At 39.6% G+C, this 20,352-nt stretch overlaps 3 protein-coding genes across 6 annotated transcripts in view; all 3 read left to right on the top strand.

Moving 5' to 3' along the window:
* Positions 1-4,404, top strand: part of FANCD2 (FA complementation group D2) — a 49,771-nt gene extending 45,367 nt beyond the window's left edge. Inside the window, exons 33-36 of one of the 2 annotated variants that reach the window (XM_026721493.2) lie at positions 850-924; positions 1,376-1,522; positions 3,273-3,359; positions 4,217-4,404. In XM_026721493.2, coding sequence (XP_026577278.2) covers positions 850-924; positions 1,376-1,522; positions 3,273-3,359; positions 4,217-4,285 — 378 coding nt within the window. In that variant the 3' untranslated portion in view covers positions 4,286-4,404. Of the gene's footprint in view, positions 1-849; positions 925-1,375; positions 1,544-3,272; positions 3,360-4,216 lie in introns of those variants that run through there. The other variant, XM_087924114.1, reaches the window with a different exon arrangement.
* A 1,000-nt stretch (positions 4,405-5,404) lies between these two features.
* On the top strand, positions 5,405-7,242 carry BRK1 (BRICK1 subunit of SCAR/WAVE actin nucleating complex). Its single transcript, XM_026725817.2, has 3 exons — positions 5,405-5,599; positions 5,726-5,808; positions 6,630-7,242. Exons 1-3 carry the CDS (start codon positions 5,482-5,484, stop codon positions 6,654-6,656), a joined length of 228 nt encoding a protein of 75 aa, XP_026581602.1. The 5' UTR covers positions 5,405-5,481; the 3' UTR covers positions 6,657-7,242.
* Positions 7,243-8,588: 1,346 nt separating this feature from the next.
* On the top strand, positions 8,589-19,322 carry LOC113454454 (NACHT, LRR and PYD domains-containing protein 3-like). Of its 3 annotated transcripts, none has more exons than XM_026725828.2 (7): positions 8,589-8,805; positions 11,390-11,676; positions 12,632-12,652; positions 13,429-15,136; positions 15,648-15,734; positions 16,846-17,013; positions 18,284-19,322. In XM_026725828.2, the coding sequence occupies exons 2-7, from the start codon at positions 11,409-11,411 to the stop codon at positions 18,381-18,383; spliced, it is 2,352 nt and encodes a 783-aa protein (XP_026581613.2). In that variant the 5' UTR covers positions 8,589-8,805; positions 11,390-11,408; the 3' UTR covers positions 18,384-19,322. The 3 variants fall into 3 exon arrangements, 2 of the variants coding, with proteins under 2 accessions (XP_026581613.2, XP_087780243.1); XR_015741678.1 differs by having other exon boundaries at positions 8,593-8,805; positions 15,648-16,050; XM_087924117.1 differs by having other exon boundaries at positions 8,716-8,834.
* Positions 19,323-20,352: the final 1,030 nt, after the last annotated feature.

Consider the following 20,352-nt stretch of genomic DNA (forward strand, 5'->3'; position numbering starts at 1 on the left):
TTCTTGAATTCACTGCTGGCTTGCCACTGCTGGTTTTTTTTTTAACAAGGATGATTGATGACATTTTCTTCCCTTTTACTTTTTGATATTTTTGCCATGAAACATTTCTAACTACTGTAAATTGCCCAGAGTTGCTGGTACAAGATGGCACATCAATTTATTAAATTATTATGTTCCCAACATGGATTTCACACATGTGCAATCATAGCTGCCAATTCTTTAGATGGAGTTAAACTTTCATATCAAGTTCTTCCTAAGAACCTAGGATGTCATAATGTATCAGCATAGTATATGTGTGGAATTCAAGAAGTGAGGTCACTTGTAATTAACAGATGAAAAATTTGTCAATACTGTTGACAAAGTGCCAACAACCAAGGGTTTTTAATATGGCACCTGTGCCAATAACCATCAGAACCACCATGGCAGGTTTATGCTATAATCTTTCAACTTCAGTTTTCAGATCTTGATATTTTGACCACCTCCATTTTTTGCCTTCCATTCTACTATCCCCTGGTATTGCCACATGAATTATTATTATTGGGAGTGTTTTTCTTTACTTCATAGTCCAGTTTATTTGCTGAAGGTCTCTTATGAAAGTAGTAAGCAAATTCAACCCATATTAATTTAATGACATGTCTGCCTTTTGTGTCATGTACGTTGTGAAAGTTCTCAATGCTTCAATATATTTTATTCAATGGATATGCTAATCCATAAACTATGATTTTCAAATCTCAGTAACTGAGACCTCAAACCATCCTCGGTCTGCCACAAATATACCTCTACAAAACAAGATTTCAAATAGGTAGCCATTTTGCACAAGTTTCCAAATGGACTTCTTTGGGTTTGTAGGAGGATGTGCAGAGTTTGTTGAAAACCTTGCAACTGAGCACCAGACAACTTCATCATATTTGCGGCCACTCCAAGGTAACAAAAAGTTCAACTGCAGTGCTAGTGAACTCTTGTTATTTTACTTTCTCTATTTCTAGCAAGTTAGCACACTTTTAGTATTTTATTCATCCTTTGTAATGGAGCAGTGAAAAAAATATTGTTAGGAAATCCCCAGTTCCTGGTCATGTATAATAATGAGAACAAGGGTAAGATTGTTTAGGCTAATGTACTGTAAAACTGTGGTTAATCTGCATCTTAATCTTGCTGGTTCTGTTGTTATAAATACTTTATTAAAATATAATTATTGTGATTTTTTTTACATTCTCTAATTAGCAATAGAGAAAGCATTCCTCCAAGAAAAATGCAAAGGGCACCAAGGAAATATGTCAAAGGCCATCTAGTGCATTCATAAAATATTGATTTGTGCAATAAAGAATTAGAAAAACATGAATGGCTCTTTCTTAGTTTGCATTTCTTACCCATGTAGATTCATCAAGACACAGGTCTCACCAGTCATGTACCTCTCCTAAAGAAGTCGCTCGAGCTATTTGTTTACCGAGTGAAAGCAATGCTGGCTCTCAATCATTGTCAGGAGGCTTTCTGGGTGGGCATCCTCAAAAATAGGGACTTGCAGGTAAGTCGGTGTGTATCATGAATGGCTCGTTCATTCAGTTTCACGCATGTTCATTGGCCATTATTATTTGGAAAAACTTGAAAATTAATTATTGGATCTGATGCATATGATTTGGAAGTAAGCTTCAGGGAATCATTCGAATGTGTAAAATGTTGTTTATAGCAGATGACATTAAAATGAATTTACTGAGCAAATTTTGATATATAAAAGAAATGCCAAACTTAAAATAGAATTGCTATACAAAATGTAATTGTTACACTGAACTGGGGCTTCCATAGAAGGGACAGAAGATATCATTACATCTTTCTTCTTCTCTGGCTTGTTTGTTCAGTAAACAGTGGCTCATTTGCTACAAATTGAATAATAGATCATATTTCCATAGGGATGACCTGAAACTGCTTCTGTCTTCCAGTAAAAATATTTTTCAGAAACGAATCCATTGAAAGTGCACATTCAAAAGAGAAGCTTTTTTGAGGATGGGGGAATTACACTAACTATTTAACTATTGATCTTAGTGACGGACAGGTACCATTAGAATATAGTTCAAATATTATTTACTAAAAATATTTTCAACTGAGCTTTCCAATATCAGAATTGAACTTTTGGAGCCAGTACAAAATATTACGGGCACTTTCACAAAATGCCTGTGATGATGAGTGTGGCCAATCACAAATCTCCCACCTTTTTGCCTCTCAAGATGCTCTATGTCATCTTACTCTTCTCTCTTTTTTTTTTCTTGGCATACTTTGCCGCCATTTCATTTTTTTTAAATGTGCCTGTGGTCTTGATATCTAGGGAAATAACAACAGAGTCTCCTGCCCAAGAGGTCTATTTGGCTCATTACATAATGCCAATGGGAGCAAGAAGTGCAGATATTGTACAATGAGTTTACCTAGGGAGGGCAGCTTTGATTCATACAGGTAGTCCTAGGCTTAGATCTGTTCATTTAGTGACTGTTTAAAGTTACAACACTGAAAAAAAGTGACATGACTATTTTTCACACTTACGATTTGAAACATCCCCATAGTCACATGATAAAAATCCAGATGCTTGGCAGCTGACTCATATTTATTATGGTCATGTGATCAACTTTGGCGACCTTCTGACAAGCAAAGAATCGTTGCGATCCAGTGGGTGGCTATATAAATTTTCTAAATAAATAAAGGTCAATGGGGAAGCCAGATTCACTTAACAACTGTGTGACTAACTTAACAACTACATAGATTTCCCTGCTTTTTCCTATCCTGGTATTCCATTCTCCTTTTAGTGATTTTCAAGATCAGGATTGCCTGACCACAGCCACAGAGGAAATAGGCATGGGAACTGATTTTCCTTCTCTACCACTGAGGTTTTGTCTGATAAGGATGTCGAGCAATTAACTTCTTTGCATTGTAGTTAACATCTTGAAACTTCTCAGATATAAAAGCCATTGGCATGAAGACAAATTCTAAAATAGCCTCAGCTCATCAGTGAACTAACATATTGATAAATTTCTATGAACTAACTTCCAATTCATTGCTAGCAAAATGTCAGTCCATATTCATTGTCTCCTTTAGCATGCTCTGGGATTCATTTCACCAATATACAGCATAGCCCACACAATATGGTATTGCAATTCCTTGATGATCAATTACTGTATTTTCCTTGCGTTGTACATTATAGGAATGGCAGCCTATGCTCAAGCCCTATTCACCTTGTTAGAGATTCCGGTATTCTTTTTGGAATCACATACTCATTTAATCTATTCTAGGGAGAAGAGATCCTTTCACAAGCATCACAAGTAACCGAAGCAGAAGAGACAGAGATGCCTACACCCTCTCGAATGGATCCTGGAGAGGTATTCATCTAGAGGCAGATTACTTACTTATGGCGATGGCTCTATACTTTGCTTTTGAAAAAGACCAGAATGATTTTTCCCAAAAGATGCTGGCTTTAGAAGTAGTGGGCAATATAAGGAAAATAATTAATACAAGGATATGTAAGATATTACAAACTATTCCTTTCTTAAATTTATGAAAAATGGCAACAATCCTACCCTGTTTTAAAAAGTAACAAACATGGAATGGCAATTGAATTCCAGCTCTCCTCTGTTTTAGTTAGGTTACCACTGCTAAATATACTGTGTGTCAGAATTGTTAATCTGTAAAAACACAGAACCACTAAAAATCTGACCATTGACATTTTAGCAACATTTTTTTTCTGAGTTAGACCTTTACAATTTACTCTTCTTATCCAGACAGATATTGTCATGTTTTATTCTGTGACATTTCATAAGGCAGTGCTGAAAAATCAAGCTCAAATGAATAAGGGTTTTGCAAGGATTACTCAATTTTTACCCTTCAGAAGATGGGTGGAGGGTTTGGTCCACCTTTATATGAATCAAATCTTTCATTTACAGAAATAAGACTAATCCTGGTAATATGGCTACACAATTCCATTTCTAAGTTATGGTGCAAGCATGATTATTTTATTGCTTGGATTATTTTTATTGGTCTTAAATCAGTTCCCATTGGTCTAATTTTAAAATATGAGTAAAATACCCAGTTCATTGAAATGTAAAGAATTAAAATTAATAGAGGTGTAAAGAATTAAGATTAAGCATGACGTCTAGTCTGTTTGTCTAGGAATGGAGAATTTATGACTTATATTCCCAAGTCTTCGTTGTTTAAACATTTGGCATTTTCCCCTCCTCAGGAAAAGGAAGATTCAGAGGCTGAAGCTAGAGGGGACACCAATGTTAGTGATGAAGACAGCTCTGATTAGAACGTGCTATAATTCTGGATGAAATTTTTGGGCTTAGAGTATTGGAATTTATATCTATATCCCAAGAAATTTATAATTTGTATCCAGACAGTATTAAAATAAATTGGATGAGTTAATGAAAGTATTATTTGTCTTTTAATAATCAACTCTTAGAACTACTTTGAAAATGAATATACTGTATTGAGCACTTTTTTTCTATGTCTTTTTTTTTTTTGCATCTCCGTACCATCCCCCATAAGCAAAAAAGTACAAGTTTTACTTGAAGTGTCACAATCAATATAACTTTCTTAGGAAAGCTTACCTGCATTTAACAATTGTGTCAGGAAATGATTCCAATCCTATTTAATAATTCATGTGGTTGGATATAAAATAGGAGATACCTTTAAGCTGACATTTGTTGGTATCAAATGTCTCAAGTGAAAGACAGACATTTACATTTGTGATCTCAAACAGAATATAAAAATTGGGGATTAGGACATTAAAATAATGCTGGGTTTATATAATCTTATAATAGAATATCTTTTTTTATAAAAGCAAAAGCTGATTTCCATTCATGTTTTTTAATCACATATGAAGCAAACTTGCAACAATCAAGCACAGTGAAATTTAGTGATTCCTATAGCATCCAATATGGTTTCTTGAATCAATGTACTGCTACAAAGACACTCCTCCTTTTAGTTCCATTTGAAGACTTTGTCTTGAGATGTCACAGTCGGATGTAGGCTGACCGAGCTGATCTCACAGGGCTATCTCGGAAATAAGATGGGGTGTGTGTGATGTTTTGAACTCCCAAGGAAAGTCGGAATAACCAACGTGGGGGGAAGAATCGTGACCAAAGAGTGCAAAGGTCTCGTGGCCTCCCGTCTTTTTGCAACTCAAATCTGTTATAGGTTGCATCATAAAAATTTCACACAAAAACTAAAGAACCATCTATCCCAACGCGAACGAAGGGACCTGAGAATCAAAGCCAGAGCCCGCAGCAGACGCGCCCAGCTTGTGAGGTCAGCGTTGCAAGCTACTCCCGGGTTTCAGTTCCTCCGGCAGCCCGTTGCAGCCAATAGTGGTGCGGAGGTAGAAGCCGCGGCGCGCATGCTCAAAAATGGGAAAGGGAGGGGGCTGCGCCGGGGAGCGTCGTGCGCGCGCAGGCGTCCTCGCTTATCGGTGGGGAAGCGGAGCTTCTGCCAGCTGACTCGGCCATGTCGGTCCAGGAAGACCCGGTCCAGCGCGAGATTCACCAGGACTGGGCGAACCGCGAGTACATCGAACTGATCACCAGCTCCATTAAGAAGATCGCGGACTTCCTCAATTCCTTCGGTGGGTGCGGGCGACGGCGGGAGGGAGGCGGAGGCGGACCCTCCTCTGCAGGGGCAACTGCAGGCGGGGGTGATGGGCGGAGCGGGTCCCTGTCCGGCCTTAACGGCGCTCTCCTCGCCCTCCTAGATATGTCCTGCCGCTCCCGCCTGGCCACGCTCAATGAGAAGTTGACGGCGCTGGAGAGACGGATCGAATACATCGAGGCCCGGGTAAGGCATCTCCCTTGCGCGCCGGCAGAAGCCGCCGGGGGAGCTCGGTTGGCGAACGACTACTTCCCGTGGGCCCCGTTGCAACCCCCCTCTAGCTCCCTCCCCCAGTTTAAATCCCCGGGCTCCGGCTCACCCGTTTGGGAGGGGTGGGAGGCTTGAAGTTGCCTGATCGCTGCACCTGCGGGTTGGGCAGAATCACCCAGGCCGGCTGCCTCTGGGTGAGTCAGAGGTTTTTGTCTTTTGGGGACGGGGAATCTCGGTTTTCAGCCTCGTGACATGGCTGCTTGTTTCTTTTAAATGCGGTAAAGTGACTTTCCTGGGTTTGATAAAATAATTTCCTGGCTGAATATATAGTCAAAAGAGTTTAGTGGATGCTGCCTTTTTGAGCCATTGTTTTCTTTCTTGGTGAGTTTTATATCTCGCCTTTTTTTAGGAGCTCAAGGAGATGTAAATAATATTCTGTCCCATTTCCCCCCATAAAAGGCTGCACTGAGACAGTGGCCTAAAGTCATTTGATGGCTGAGCTTTTGAGGGTAAGCTTGACCCTGAGTCACAAGGGCGCCATTCCCAACACACTTTTGATTTTGTTATTGGGGAAAAGTCTTGCCTTTAAAGACTAAACGCCTTTCTTAGTAGGCTTAAAAGCATTGAGTGAATTAGTTTTTATATAGTACCCAAACAATTAAAGTCATGTTCGCTTCCAAGCTTTATTCATGTTTCTTAAAATATAAACTTTGCTTGCTTCCCGATGGAGACATAAGGTCACTTCTGTTTCCTCAGATATATTCCAATGTAAGCAAACTTTTTTTTTTCCTTGACAGGTAACAAAGGGTGAAACATTGACATAGTGTGAAACTGGCAAGAAGTCAACCTAGGGAGAGAAAAAAAGTGCAGCTGTTTAGAAAGCTGATGATCAGACTTCGGGTTTCTTCATTACTTAACATGGATGGGAGTTAACTCATTTTTGCCCCTTGGGAAGCTGCCTCCTCCGTTTAGAGACTTTGGGTGATTCCAGCTGAAACGGCTAAATTGTACAAGAGCATGTTTAATTATGTGGTTTTATACAAGCAGATTCACACAGTTCTTGTCCTATTGTGTCCCATGTACACACAGAACTCTGGCTTCAAAGCAATTAAATATTGATGGAACACAATTTTAATTTCTGGGAACACTGATTATTACTATGAATTATTTTTGAGAATCAGGATGTTAGGGCTATGCATGGTGTGTGGCTCTTACGGCTCGCTATTGCTGCTCCAAGATACCAAGTAATCTATTTGAATAAATGTGCAGTATGTGTAGGGTGGGGTGGGCTGAGGGAGATTATGTGCCAAGGGAGGGATGACTCAGTTTTTTAAGTATTTTGTATTCTTTAATGTAATTTGAGATGTCTTTTCCATTTGTGTTCAACAATAAAATCACTTCTGCTTAACACATCTGAACATTTTTTAACTAATTGAAGAATATGCATGCACTTGATATGGTCATAGAGTACTACAGAACCTTGTACCAAATTTGTCACATTCACATTTCATGGCTGTTTTATATTACAATTCTTGTAACATCTTGGAAATTTTTTGGTTCCTGTGCTTCCCCCACCACCACTCCCCAGGGCAAGAATTCCACAGGTGTGTATTCAAACCCTCCAAACAGGTCCTCAGACAGCACCTCTGTTGTACAGGTCCAGATTCCAAGCTCAATACAGCAAGAATCACTGGGTAACCAAGTCCAATGGGCACACACAAATAGACCAGGACACATTGCTTCAGAAATACTCAAGTCTTTAGAATGGGGTTAAGTAGGAAATCCCAGTGCAGCCCTTCTTGAGAGACAAGGAACCTACATTGAGGAAGACACAAACCACTTACAGGGTGAGAATGCTTATTATCAAGTTTCTTAATGAATGTATGAGATAAAATTATTCAAGGTGCCTGCAAGTTGAAGAAAATAAACTCAGAAGATTTTTTTCCCCAAACATGAAACTACAAAAAATGTGGAAGTTTCTAAACAGAACTGTTGATAAAAATGGGAGTTAATTTAAAATGCAGATTTTCCTTCAAACTCACAATTTTGAAACCACAAGGAGCAGAGAAATCTTGGACCAGTTTAAGAATAATATTATATCAGCCTAAATTCAGTTGGAAAGTGTGTGGTATAGTTTATTACCTGGTTCTGTTAGCAAGTAGCCTTATGATTAAGATACAAAATTTAACAATTGGAAAGGTAACAGCCTTCCAAGCTATCATCAAGAAAAATTTAACACTGATTGGAACAGCTGGGAAATTAGAGACTGAATTAATCGAGGTGGTTTTGTATAATATTTATACTTTAAAAAGATGTCTTCTAGGGTTTAAATCACCACAAGCAAAGAAGACTCCTGAGGTCAATGCAAAGAATGGTCTTGGAGATTAAAACAAGCAGACACAGCTGTCCCAAACGATTACAGAATGGATGATAAGGAGGATTCAAACAGAAGCAATAACAGAAAAAAAAAATACCAAGGTTGAGAAACACTGATGTATCACATACCAATTCCCACTGGAAAATGTCTGTAATTTGTGCCCAATTATGCTACTGTATATATCCCCTTTGTTCCCTGCCAGTGCACATATTTTATTGGTTTTAAAGTTTAGCTTCCTTGCCTTCAAAACAAACTAAATGTCTCCTTTGGTGGAGCAGTGCTGAGGGGGGGGAGGGGAATCTCCTTTCGGGCCTGCCGAACCCCAAATGGTTGCTTTCTGCCTCAGCTTCTCCTCCTTCCTGTCAGACTTTAGACTTTCATTTTCGTTCTTGGATGCTAGGACGACTCCCATGATCGGACAGTGACTCTGGATTGGAAATCTGGCTGGCTTTGCGCTAGTTCTCCCAGAGGTGCTTTTTTCAAGAGGCAACTGGACTTTCCGGTTTTTCTTTGAATACGTTTTGTTTTTCATCCAAGGAGCTTCTTCAGCTCTGATTTGTGCTGGTTCGCTTTTCTTCAGTTGCCATCCCGGACCGGTGAGGCATTTGGAGTTGCCCGAGCCTACGTAGAATTGGACAAAGCAAACCGGGAGCTCTGCTCGGCAGACCCTGGGGCGGGTGGGGGACGGCGACCCACGGTCTGTTTCGGCAGGGGACCGTGTTTATCCGAAACGCAGTTCAGATAAAAGCAGGGGCGCAGAGGATGGTGGCTGCTGCTCCCTTTGTAGAAAACGCCCGAGAACTATGGCCGCCAGCAAGGGAGGGAAGGGAAAGGCCGCGGAGAGGCTCGTTTCTTGCCGCTGGGGCAGAGGGGAAGGCCTGGCGCTGGTGGGTAAGCCTCTCCTTTGCCGCCTCCATTGAGAGATTTTTCGACGGAGCGAGTCAGGGAGACCAAGCTGCAAAGCCATAACGTACCTCTGTAGCAGCTATAAAGTTTGCGTTTACCGGTATTATGGCAAAGTTGGCTGGGATGAAGAATGGTATTCTTTCCAGCTGTTTTGCAAGGTCTGGGCTGCCCAATCTTGTTTTATCACTGCCTTTCTTACCTAGTTTCTCTACAAGGGTCTTCAAACTTGGCAAGTTTAAGACTTGTTGGACTTCAACGCCCAGAATTCCTGAGCTAACATGACTGGAAGAGGAATTCTGGGCTTTGAAGTCCACAAGTCTTAAAGCTGTCAAATTTGAAGACCCCTGCTCTACAACTTTTTCTGTTGAAAAACTTTTAAGGCTGTTGTTGCTTACCAATAGAGGAGCTAATGCTAGTACAGCTAGTCCTCGATGTATAGCAGTTCGCTTAGTGACGGTTCAAAGTTACTATGACACTGAAAAAAGTAACTTGTGACCATTGTTCACACTTCTGACCGCTGCAGTATCCCCATGGTCATGTGATTCACATTTGGATAGCAATAGCAATAAGACCTATACATCACTTCACAGGGCTTTACAGCCCTCACACCGCTCTAAGCAGTTAACAGAGTCAGCATATTGGCTGGGTCCCCATTTTACTGATTTTGGAAGGATAGAAGGCTGAGTCAACCTTGAGCTGGTCAGGATCGAACTCCTGGAGTGTGCAGTCATTTAGCCTGCAGGCCTGCATTTTAACCACTGTGCCACCATAGCCCTGTATGCTTGACAACCAACTCACGTTTATGATGGTTGCAGTGTCCCAGGATCATGGGATCCCCTTGCGACCTTCTGACAAGCCAAGTCAATGGGGAAACCAGATTCACTTATTAATCAGGTTACTAATTTAACAACTGCAGTGATTCACTTAACAAATGTGGCAAGAAAAGTCATAAAACGGGGCAAAACTCATTTAACAAAATTTTCAACAACATAAATTTTGGGCTCAATTGTGCTTGTCCATTGAGGACTACCTGTAATCATTTCCACAGATCCACTAACAATAAGAGGAAACATGCCATTGGCAAAGCAGCTTTAAGTAAAATGGGAACTAAAATATAATTGCATTTAGAAACTTGAATGTGTGTTTTTAATCCCTGGACATAAAGGACAGAACGTTGCCTGTGAAGGGATAAAACTACAGTGACTGTATTTTGTTGGAAAATATAAAGGATAAACCTGAAAAAGGGGGCAAATTGGGAAAACAACTAGCAAAGGAGCCATTGTAGTGCTGCTAGATATTTTATAGAGGGAAGGTAAATAGTTATACAAAGGAGGCATGACTAAAGTTAACTTTACTACTTTTAATTCCAAAAATGTATCTGACCAAATCCGGAACTGTTCAAGTTAACACCAGCTGACTATGTACCCTGCTTGTTTCTACCATATATAGCACATTCTTACATGGTTAGCAAATACCTGGTAGAAGTCAGGTACCTCCTGCCGTAGAGACCAAAAATACTTTCTGGCATTTTTCTGTAGCTGAGATTTCACCATGGTTTTGAATAGTACAGATTGCTGTGCAGATAGTCTTCAATTTATGCCCACAATGGAGTCCAAAATTTCTGTTACAAAGTGAGACAGTTGTTAAGTGAGTTTTGCCCCATTTTAGGACCTTCCTTGCCAAAGTTGTTAAATGAATCATTGCAGTTGTTAAATTAGTAACACAGTTGTTAAGGGAGTCTGGCCTCTCCACTGACTTTGCTTGTTGGAAGATCGCCAAAGATGATCACACGGCCTTGGGACAGTGCAACGGTCATAAATAGGAGTCAGTTGCCAAGCATTTAAAGTTTGATCATGTGACTATGGGATGCTGCAATGGTTGTGTGAGAAATGGTCAAAAGCCATTTTTTTCAGTGCCGTTGTAACTTTGAATGGTCACTTGATTGTAAGTTGAGGACTACCTGTACTGCTCCAAACCAAACTAAAGGCCTGGTTAAATGTGGCATCAGCCCAAGTTCTTTTTCTGCTCTTGTTTTAAAAGAAGACAAGACTGCGTTCATGATCCCAAGCCTGGCCCTGGTTGGTTTGAGTATGAATTGAAACTCAGACATGGTTGGCGATTAATGAATGCAGGGTGGTTAAATGCCTCTTCACTACAGGTTGTAATTTGGGTATCCCTCTATTCCACCCATCTGTCAAGATTATATAAAATCCTTTCTGAATCCTAATATTTACTTTGTTATTTTCTGGCCTCTAAAACATGTGGTGCTTGTAGCCTGGCTATCTCCCTAAAAATGGACACTGAAGGAGGAAAGATGAAGGACTTGCTTGTAGATGCTTTAGAACGTCTTGAGGAAAGAGACATTAAGATGTTTAAGTCTAAGCTGAGAGATGTAGCAGTTCCTCGGGGAAAGAAAATTCCACGTGGTCGGTTGGAAAATGCAGACCGGTTGGATCTGGTGGAGCTCCTTGTCGAGTTCTATGAAGAGAAAGCTGCTACGCTAATGATAACTATCTTGGAAGACATGGGTTGCAAGAAAAATGCTTCCAATCTCAGCAAAGGTATGGATGTGTTGAAACATAATTAGAGTTGCAATCTAGAGCAGGGGTGGTAAATTCGATTTCATTGAGGGCCACATCAGGGTTGTGTTTGACCTTGGGGGACAGGGTGGGTATGGCCAGCTTGATGTCACTCGTGTCAGGTGCTCTGCCAGTGAAAACAAGCTCCCAAACTCTGTTTTCAGCCTCAACGGCCTCCTGCCACCCTCTGCTAGTAAAAACGGATCTAGGGAGGGCCACGTGTGCCCCCCCCCCAGCTCCATTTTCATTGGCAGAGGGAGGAAGGAGGCTGTTGCAGCTGAAAACAAAGCCTGGCGGGGGGGCTGCACACAGGCCTCCATTTTCACTGGCAGAGACACCGTAGGCCGGTCCGTTGCTGTTTCTAGGGCAGCCCTGTGGGCCAGATCTAAGCACCCCATGGACCAGATACGGCCCCTGGGCCTTGAGTTTGACACCCCAAGCTAGAGTGGGCAAGAGTATTATAGTATGGGCAATCTCTCTGTAGCTGTTAGTTGTACCTTAAGGGAGCTGCACTAAGAGAATATACATTTGAGTGAAGGAAGCCGTGTGACTGCACCTTTTTCTTTCATAAGACCTTAACTAAAATGTTACTTTTCTGGCTCCTCACACCTACCATGCAAAGCCAAGAAAACTAAGAAACTGTAAGTTCTAGAACTGCGTTAGGCATGAAAGCTGCTTGAGTGACTTTGGACCAGTCACTCTCAGCCATAGACACTCACAGGGTTGTTGTGAAGAAATTAGTAGGCAGGAGTATTAGGTATATTTGCTGCTGATTTAGGCATATTTGCTGCTGAGAATGAGAAAGAAAAGAAAAAGGAAAGGAAAGGAAAGGAAAGGAAAAGAAAAGAAGGAAGGAAAGGAGGAAAGAAGGAAAGGAACGGAAAGAGAAAGGAAAGAAAGAGTAGAGTGCTAATTAACTTTTATGTTTCCTTTACAGAGCTCAAGGATCAAATTCAAGGTATGTGAACATCTCATTATAAGTCATTGCAATTATTTATATAAATGTATATAAACCCAAAAATAAATGCATAATTTTATCTTTATTTTGGGAGAACAGTTATGACATTATAGAAGAGTGTATAAAAATTTGACACTTGAAACATATTTCAAGTAGAAAACTAAAAGCAATCTAAAAATTTCAGAGCTATAACTAGTTAATTAGTTCCAAATTGGTATTGGCTGTGATACTATTGGAGTAACGAAGGAATGATAATTTAGAGACTTGTGCCAGGGAAAACAGGTCTAGCTTAATTTTTGCCACATTGCTAACAAATATTAGGGTCTAAGTAAGTCTACTTTTATATATGATGAATGACACAAGCTCTATAACATAGGGTAGATTTAGAATATGATAGATTTTAAAAAACAAAAATTAGAATTTGTATACACCCAGCCTATTCTGAAATATTATAACAGACAAGCATTACATCTGCTTCAGGATTCCTCTATCGCTTTAGACAATGTGAAGAAAACAAACAAACACGAAAAATTGTTGGAAGAATCAGTGGCAAATACCTGTAAAAACTGTTGCCCTCTAGAAATATTCAACTCTCATAAACCCAGTGCCTGGTCAATGTAGCCTTTGCTAGGAGGTATTAAATTGTGGAAGAATGATATAGATGGCTATGAAGAAATCCTGTGAGATGGAGAATCTCTTTTGATAGACCACTTAGGTAGGAACAACAATCATACTAGATGATGGGGCCTTCTCTTTGTTTTCTGGTACTTTCCTAGGTTACAAAAAAAAGTATGCCAAATACGTGAAGGAAGAGTGCAAAAATATAGAAGAAAGGAACAGTCTGTGTGGAGAAAGCATGCCTTTGAATTCATACTATGCAGAGCTGCTTATTATCAAGAAGCATCAACCCCAAAAGCAGAAGGAGCATGAACTCCTTGCCACTGGCAGGATGCATCTGGAAATCCTGAGAACCAATAGCGATCATTTATCAACCGACCTTGAAGATTTATTTGACCCTGATGAATCAGGAATTCCAAAAACAGTGGTGTTGCAAGGACCTGCAGGGATTGGGAAAAGCACGACTGTGCAGAAGATCATGCTGGACTGGGCTAATGGGCAGCTCTATCCAGATAGTTTTGATTATGTATTTTGCATTCGTTGCAGGGAATTGAACTTCACTGAAAAAGCCACCAGCTTGGCTGAACTTATTGTTGAGCAGTGTCAGGACAGAGATGCCCCAGTGGAAGAAATCTTAGCCTACCCTGAAAAACTGCTCTTTATCATTGATGGTTTTGATGAGCTTTCTCACTTTTTAGAATCTGAAGGTAACTTGTGTGAGAAGCCTAATTTAAAGGTGCCTTTGGAAAGTATTTTAAACAGCCTGCTGAGAAAGATACTCTTGCCAGAGTCCTTCCTCTTAATCACCACAAGGCCGGGTGCTCTAGAGAGACTGCAGGATTGCTTGAAGTGTCCCAGGTTCAGGGAGATTGTTGGCTTCTCAGAAAAAAGTCGCCGTGAGTTTTTTTACAAGTTTTTTGAAGAGGAGAAGAAAGCTAATATTGCCCTGAGATTCATTGAAAATACTGTTGCGGTGTCCACCATCTGCTTCATCCCAATGGTGTGCTGGATCATTTGTTCTGTGATTAAAATAGAACTGGAAACTGAAGGTGAGATTGCAGGCACCTTGGATACCACAACAAAAGTGTTTTTGCAGTTTTCTCATATTCTTCTTAAGCATGATAATCCCAGATGGAGAACCTCCCCTCAAAATGAGTTTAGAAAACTTTGTTCTTTGGCCAGAGCTGGCATAATGGAACAAAAAGTCCTCTTTGAAGAGCAGGATCTCAAGGAACATTGCTTGGATGTTTCAGCTCTTAAGGACCTCTTTTTAGAGAAAAGAGCTTTCAAGACAGGTTTGGGCAGGCGCAGTCTCTACAGTTTTTTCCATCTCTGTTTTCAAGAGTTTTTTGCTGCCATGTGGTATATACTGCCAGCGGAGTCAACAAAAGAGGTGGATCACATTCTGGGCGACTTGCATAGAGTATTGGTTGAATGGGAGAAGCCAGATAATCAACATTTTGCACTAACTGTACGTTTCATATTCGGCCTGACAAATGAAAAGACACACATCTTCTTTGAGCAAACCCTACAATGCAAAACTTCTGACCTTGTAAAGCCTCTCTTATTACAGAAAGCAGAAGAAGTAGCTGCTAAGGAACTTGATCAACAACACTATTTCCTGCTAAATTTTTTTCACTGTTTGTTTGAGAGCCAGGAGCCAGAATTTGCAAAGCGTGTGATGCATCACTTCCAAATTATTGATCTTTCCTTCAACACGCTGTCTGTGTTAGACTGCAAAGTTTTGGCATTTTGTCTGCAAAATAGTACAATTGAGGATCATTCCCTTATCTTAAATACCTGCAGGTTGAAATCTCATCACATCAAGGCTTTGGCTCCAGGAATTAAGAACTGTACAACTTTAGAGTAAGTGATCCATTCTTTCTGTTTCCAAATTTAAATTTAAATTGAAGCTGAGTTTTTAAAGAGTCTTTCATGCTTTGATCCTGCCTTTGCACAAATTTTGAAAGAATCATTCATGATTTATTCCATAGAATTATTATATACACAATAGTGTGAAATCACAGTTGACAGTTATTTAGCTGGTGTTGACCTTCATACTCATTGAGTTCTTCCCAAGAAGAACTATGTTGTAATATATCAGCATAATATATGTGCAGATCCAAACAGTGTGGCCTTTTGTAATTGACAGATGGAAATTTTGTCAATGTGCAGATTTTGTAAAGTGCTACCTAAGATTTTTTTGGTGTGGTTCATAATGTGCCAATAACCACTGGGGCCATCACAGCTAGTTTATACCATAATTTTTTTAAACTTCAATTAATACTTTGTGATCTCTTCCAGTTTTTGTCTTCTATTCTATCCCCTAGTATTGCTCCATCAATTATCCACTTTCTTCTTTTTAACCATGTTGCAGGTTTGGAGATAACAAACTTGGAGACTCAGGAGTGAATGTTCTCTGTACCATTCTGAAGCAACTGGGTTGTAATTTGGCTAATTTGAAGTGAGTAATAAGGGAGCAAAGGCACATCTAAAAAGTTGGGTGCATATGTTGTCTTGGAATAATTGGGTATCCTTATCCATCCTGATAACTAGCAGCCAATTGGGTGAAATTCTAAAGTAAGTAATTAGGCATTAGTTACTCAGAACTAATGTTCAGAACAGCCAATTAATCAATGTGAAAGTGAAGAGCAAGGCGGGGTGAGGATAGCATGAGCCTTTCCTAGAGAGCAGCAGCCAACTACTAAAAAAACATACAAAGATCAATGATCATCTTCAATTCCAGGCTACACCTGAAGGCCTGCCCTCAGTCAACTGAGGTAAAGGAATTATTTGCTTGGATGTTTGCTTTCTGCTGCTTACAATTTTCCCCCAATGTTCCTCTTGAGCTGGGTGAAGCATAGCTTAATGAGGAAGGCTAGGTATTTCTTATGCTGAATCTTCAAGTCTTTTTTGACCACATAATGTCCACAGGAGATTATGGGTTTTTCCTCATTTAGTAATGTATGACATGTGATTGTTCTATACATGGTTCTATGTTGGTACAGACCTCAGTGTTGTGACCACATGCAACTGAGATGGACTGTTTTTTTTCTCATAGGTTCCCGGGAAAATGTTTTGAATACTTTTATGAATTGGGACTTAACAATGATTCTCGTCATCAATGTGACAGTGTGGGGGGGTGTATATTTTGTGAGATCTCTACATTTTAGCCTGGGAGGGGAAACAATAACATTAACTGCCTGTTTGGCTTCACAGTGAGTATAAATGACAAGGTGATTTTTTTTTTTTAGTTTAATTGATATACACTAACACCATGCATTTATCACTTAAGGGTACAAGCTAGATAGTGTTGGCGTTGGCTTGTGTCTGTGGTAACATTTTCTGAATCAAGTCTAAGGCATAGGGCGATATTCAGACCAGGAAGACTCTGTCACATCAGCCAAGGGTTAATTCAAATATAACTAGTTAAAATGAGGTGGGGTGGAGAGTATCATCTGTAATAATCTGTTTCTCACACACACAAACATGAATTTATATGTGTGTGTTCTGATTTTGTTATCAAAAAAGGTGGAGCAAACTTGTAATGTGGTTTCTAATTTTCTCTTTGCCAGTCTTGCTCGCAATTACCTCACAGATGCTTGTTCCCAAGAGCTTTGTGCTGTTCTCAAAACTAGTCACAGACTTTACAGTTTAGATCTTCAAGAGAACTCCTTCAGAAAGAACTCTGTCTCATTCATCCAAGACTTGATGAAAAATTGCACCACCTTGACTATTTTATAGTGAGTATTGATAAAGCTGGAAGACAACATTTGGCTTGCCTTCTGGGAACTGGATAATATTATTCTGCAATTGTAGGTGCTGAGACCTAGTGGAGTGTTTGTGTCAGTTATCGGGTGGTACCCGATTGAGCATTCCAAAGAGTGGGAGACTCAGTTACAGTGGTAATGGGAACATCATCAGAAGACTGGATTAGGGACACATCATGATGGAGGGAATCTATCCTGCCCATGACAGGAGATCCTATACCAGATAAGTGGTTTCCAGTGTTTTGTTGAATGCTTCCAGGGATGGAGTCATAACTCCCATAATTCCTATAACTACTGGGAGCAAAACTTTCCACTGATTAATTGTTCTGTCAGGAAATTTCTCCTTAGTTCTAGGTTGGATCTCTCTTTAATGATCTTCCACCCATTATTTCTTTTCCTGCCCTCAGATGCTTTGGAGAATAAATTCCAGTACCTTCAAGTACTGGAAGACTGCTGTCATAATATCCCTAGTCCTTTTCTTCCTTAGGCTAGACAGTCTTAGTTCCCTTAGTCACAAAGGTTCACACCAATTAAAAATGTGAAAATGGAAGAAATAAAATGGCATTGCGAAGTGCACAGTCACCGAACCGGTTGTTAAACCAGCAGCATCCCGCCACTGAATATAGGCTCCCTCATTCTTCCTAACTACATATATATACCATTGCCACCCATGAGCCTTTTTCCAAAATTCTCATTTGACATAATGTATAAAGCAAATTTTCCTTCATGAAATTGAATGAAACTTAGTCTATAGGTTAAAGTACCATTAAGGCCAATTAGAGATGGCATGACAATCCATATAGGTAGTCCTCAACTTACAACCATTCATTTAGTGACTGTTTGAAATTACAACAGGACTGAAAAAAATAACTTATGACCCAGACATATGACCATTGCAACATTTCAATGGACGTGTGAGTGAAAATTGGGCATGTATTTATGACAGTTGCACTCTCCTGGGTCACATGCTCACCATTTGCAACCTTCCCATCTGGCTTCTGACCAGCAAAGTCAATGGGAGAAATCAGATTCACTTAATGACCACATGATTCACTTAACTGCAGTGATTCGCTTAACAATTGTGGCAAAAAAAGTCATAAAATGGGATGTGATTCACGTAACTCCCTTGCTTAGCAACAAAAACGTTGGGCTTAATTGTGGTCATAAGTCAAGGACTACCTGTACCAAACCCTGGCCTCATCTCCAGCAATTCGTTGTACCTTCTGCTTTTGTTTCTTTTCAGTTTGTTTTCAAACAGCTTTAATGTAAGAGGACGAAGATGCCTGGATCTGCAAGCCAAGAAGATAAATGAATCACAACGTGACTTTCTCTTATGGATGTGACTGTATTTTGTGGCTTTTTGTGGCCAATTTACCTAGCATGTAAATTATAAATATCCAATGAAGGACTTTATTACAATCAGTACACAACTGTGGAGGTTCCTGTGAAATGTTAATACTGAATGAAGTAATGTAGGAAACACAGTTCTGTCAATATTCCATTATTTTAAATTGTATTTGTTCCTGTTATTTTTTTCTATTTAATTGAATACATGTATTCTCTGAGGTCAGCTGCCAATGAGAAAAATTTGAAACTGAGCTACTTAGCATATTAATCCTCCAAAGCTAAAACTATATAGATAAAAAGTAATGAGGGAGTTAATATCACAGGAGTAGAACCTACTAGTAGAACCTACTATAGCATATATCACACAGATCAGAACATCATAGCACATCTTGGGGGATTTTGTGTAGGGTATTTACATCCTCCACTGTGTAGGATTTAAATTTCTAATATAAAAATGAGCTATTATATCATAACCCCAGATTAGTCATCTCTTTGCCAGATTTAATGATCCTCCCCTGCAAAACTGAATAGCAGCCGTTTGCCTTAATCAATGATTGCCAATTATTTTCTCTGAGAGACAATCTGTCTTTAAATAGAATGATGTAAGAAATGTTAAAGTGCTTCTGGTCAGATAACAAAACCTGCCTGTTTTCATCGAATCCTGGGTGCTGGCTTGTTGATAGAATTTTGTAATGGAATTATGAAACTTTTCAAATTCCAATATTCGCTATTCCCTCCTCCCACCGTCAATTACTACTAACAGCAAGGAATGGAGAGAGTTGCTTGGAAATTTCACTTTGCTTCAGTTGCCCAAGTAAGATTGGCGATTTAGATACTATGCACCTTGACTTTGCAACAAGAAGACAGGGTGTGCTGGCTTGAAGCAGGAACATGTCTTGGGCTTATTTCAATAAAATTATCTTTAAAAAAAAAAAGTTAAGTTGCTTTTCTGTGAAAAAGTCTACCTCTTCTTTTAAAGACCATCACATACAAAAAACCCACACATCTAAAATTGTTTGAAAAGCTCCTTTTCTATTACAGTTGAGAAGGAACAATATCCATGTAGCTCTTTTTTTCCATTTGCTGTTCCTGCCATGGAAATCCTATTTACCACTGTTCTGCGTTCACAGAATCCCACTGTTTTGTATTCCAAGAAACATGTTTAATACAGCTTTAGTTTTCACAAGATCAGTCAAGTCATCAATCAAAGAGCATTTCACCTTCCTTTTACAATGATCCTGCTATTCTATTTTCTTTGGTTTAGTTTGAAGTACAAGAGGTGATGTTCTTGTTCCTTCCTTTACACTCTAAAGGAGAAAATTGTCAACAACATGTTAGGAATTTCCTGGAGGTGTGTAGTGGAAAATCCACAGATTTTCTCCAAGACAATCTGTCCCCAACCCGATCCTTTCAGATATTTCAGTGATGCATGTACTGCTACTATAATCAATTTTGCTCTGAGTGATCCTCATTTTTCTCTTTCCTTCTATCTTTCCTAACATTATCATACCAGAAATATAATAAATTGAGCCTGGTCAGAAACCCAGATAGTTTTCCCCCCATAATTTTCACAACAGTTTGAATCATAAACTTATGAACTATAATGGCATACATTATACCAAAACTAACAACCATATTACACTCTGGTTTACATAATATACCAAGCCTCAGTGTGATCTATAAATACAGGACGCCATAATGTACTTTGTGGCTTAATGTGTGAATTCAGCCACAGGTTTAAAACATTTATCATTTAGCATACTCAACAGACCATGCTTATTTAGGTTCACACAACATCCTGAGCCATAAATTGAGGTCTTGTTTTATTTATTCAGTACAAAACAAGAAAAATTAGGTGTCGACAAGGGATTAACGGGCTCATTTTTCACTTGGTTCACTCATGAGCTATAGTTTGTGACCCTGCCACTGAGATCTGCTTTTCTTCTTTAAAGTAGCGAACATTTC

Source organism: Pseudonaja textilis, chromosome 2 (assembly GCF_049901715.1).
Source record: "Pseudonaja textilis isolate UNSWEBS1 chromosome 2, rPseTex1.2, whole genome shotgun sequence".
Classification (NCBI taxonomy): domain Eukaryota; kingdom Metazoa; phylum Chordata; class Lepidosauria; order Squamata; family Elapidae; genus Pseudonaja; species Pseudonaja textilis.

Coding starts and splice junctions, on each gene's coding strand:
- LOC113454454 (XM_026725828.2), top strand. CDS start 11,409: ATGGACACTGAAGGAGGAAAGATGAAGGACTTGCTTGTAGATGCTTTA. Junction 11,677..12,631: donor TGCTTCCAATCTCAGCAAAG/GTATGGATGTGT, acceptor TTTCCTTTACAG/AGCTCAAGGATCAAATTCAA. Junction 12,653..13,428: donor GCTCAAGGATCAAATTCAAG/GTATGTGAACAT, acceptor GTACTTTCCTAG/GTTACAAAAAAAAGTATGCC.
- BRK1 (XM_026725817.2), top strand. CDS start 5,482: ATGTCGGTCCAGGAAGACCCGGTCCAGCGCGAGATTCACCAGGACTGG. Junction 5,600..5,725: donor GGACTTCCTCAATTCCTTCG/GTGGGTGCGGGC, acceptor TCGCCCTCCTAG/ATATGTCCTGCCGCTCCCGC. Junction 5,809..6,629: donor TCGAATACATCGAGGCCCGG/GTAAGGCATCTC, acceptor TTTCCTTGACAG/GTAACAAAGGGTGAAACATT.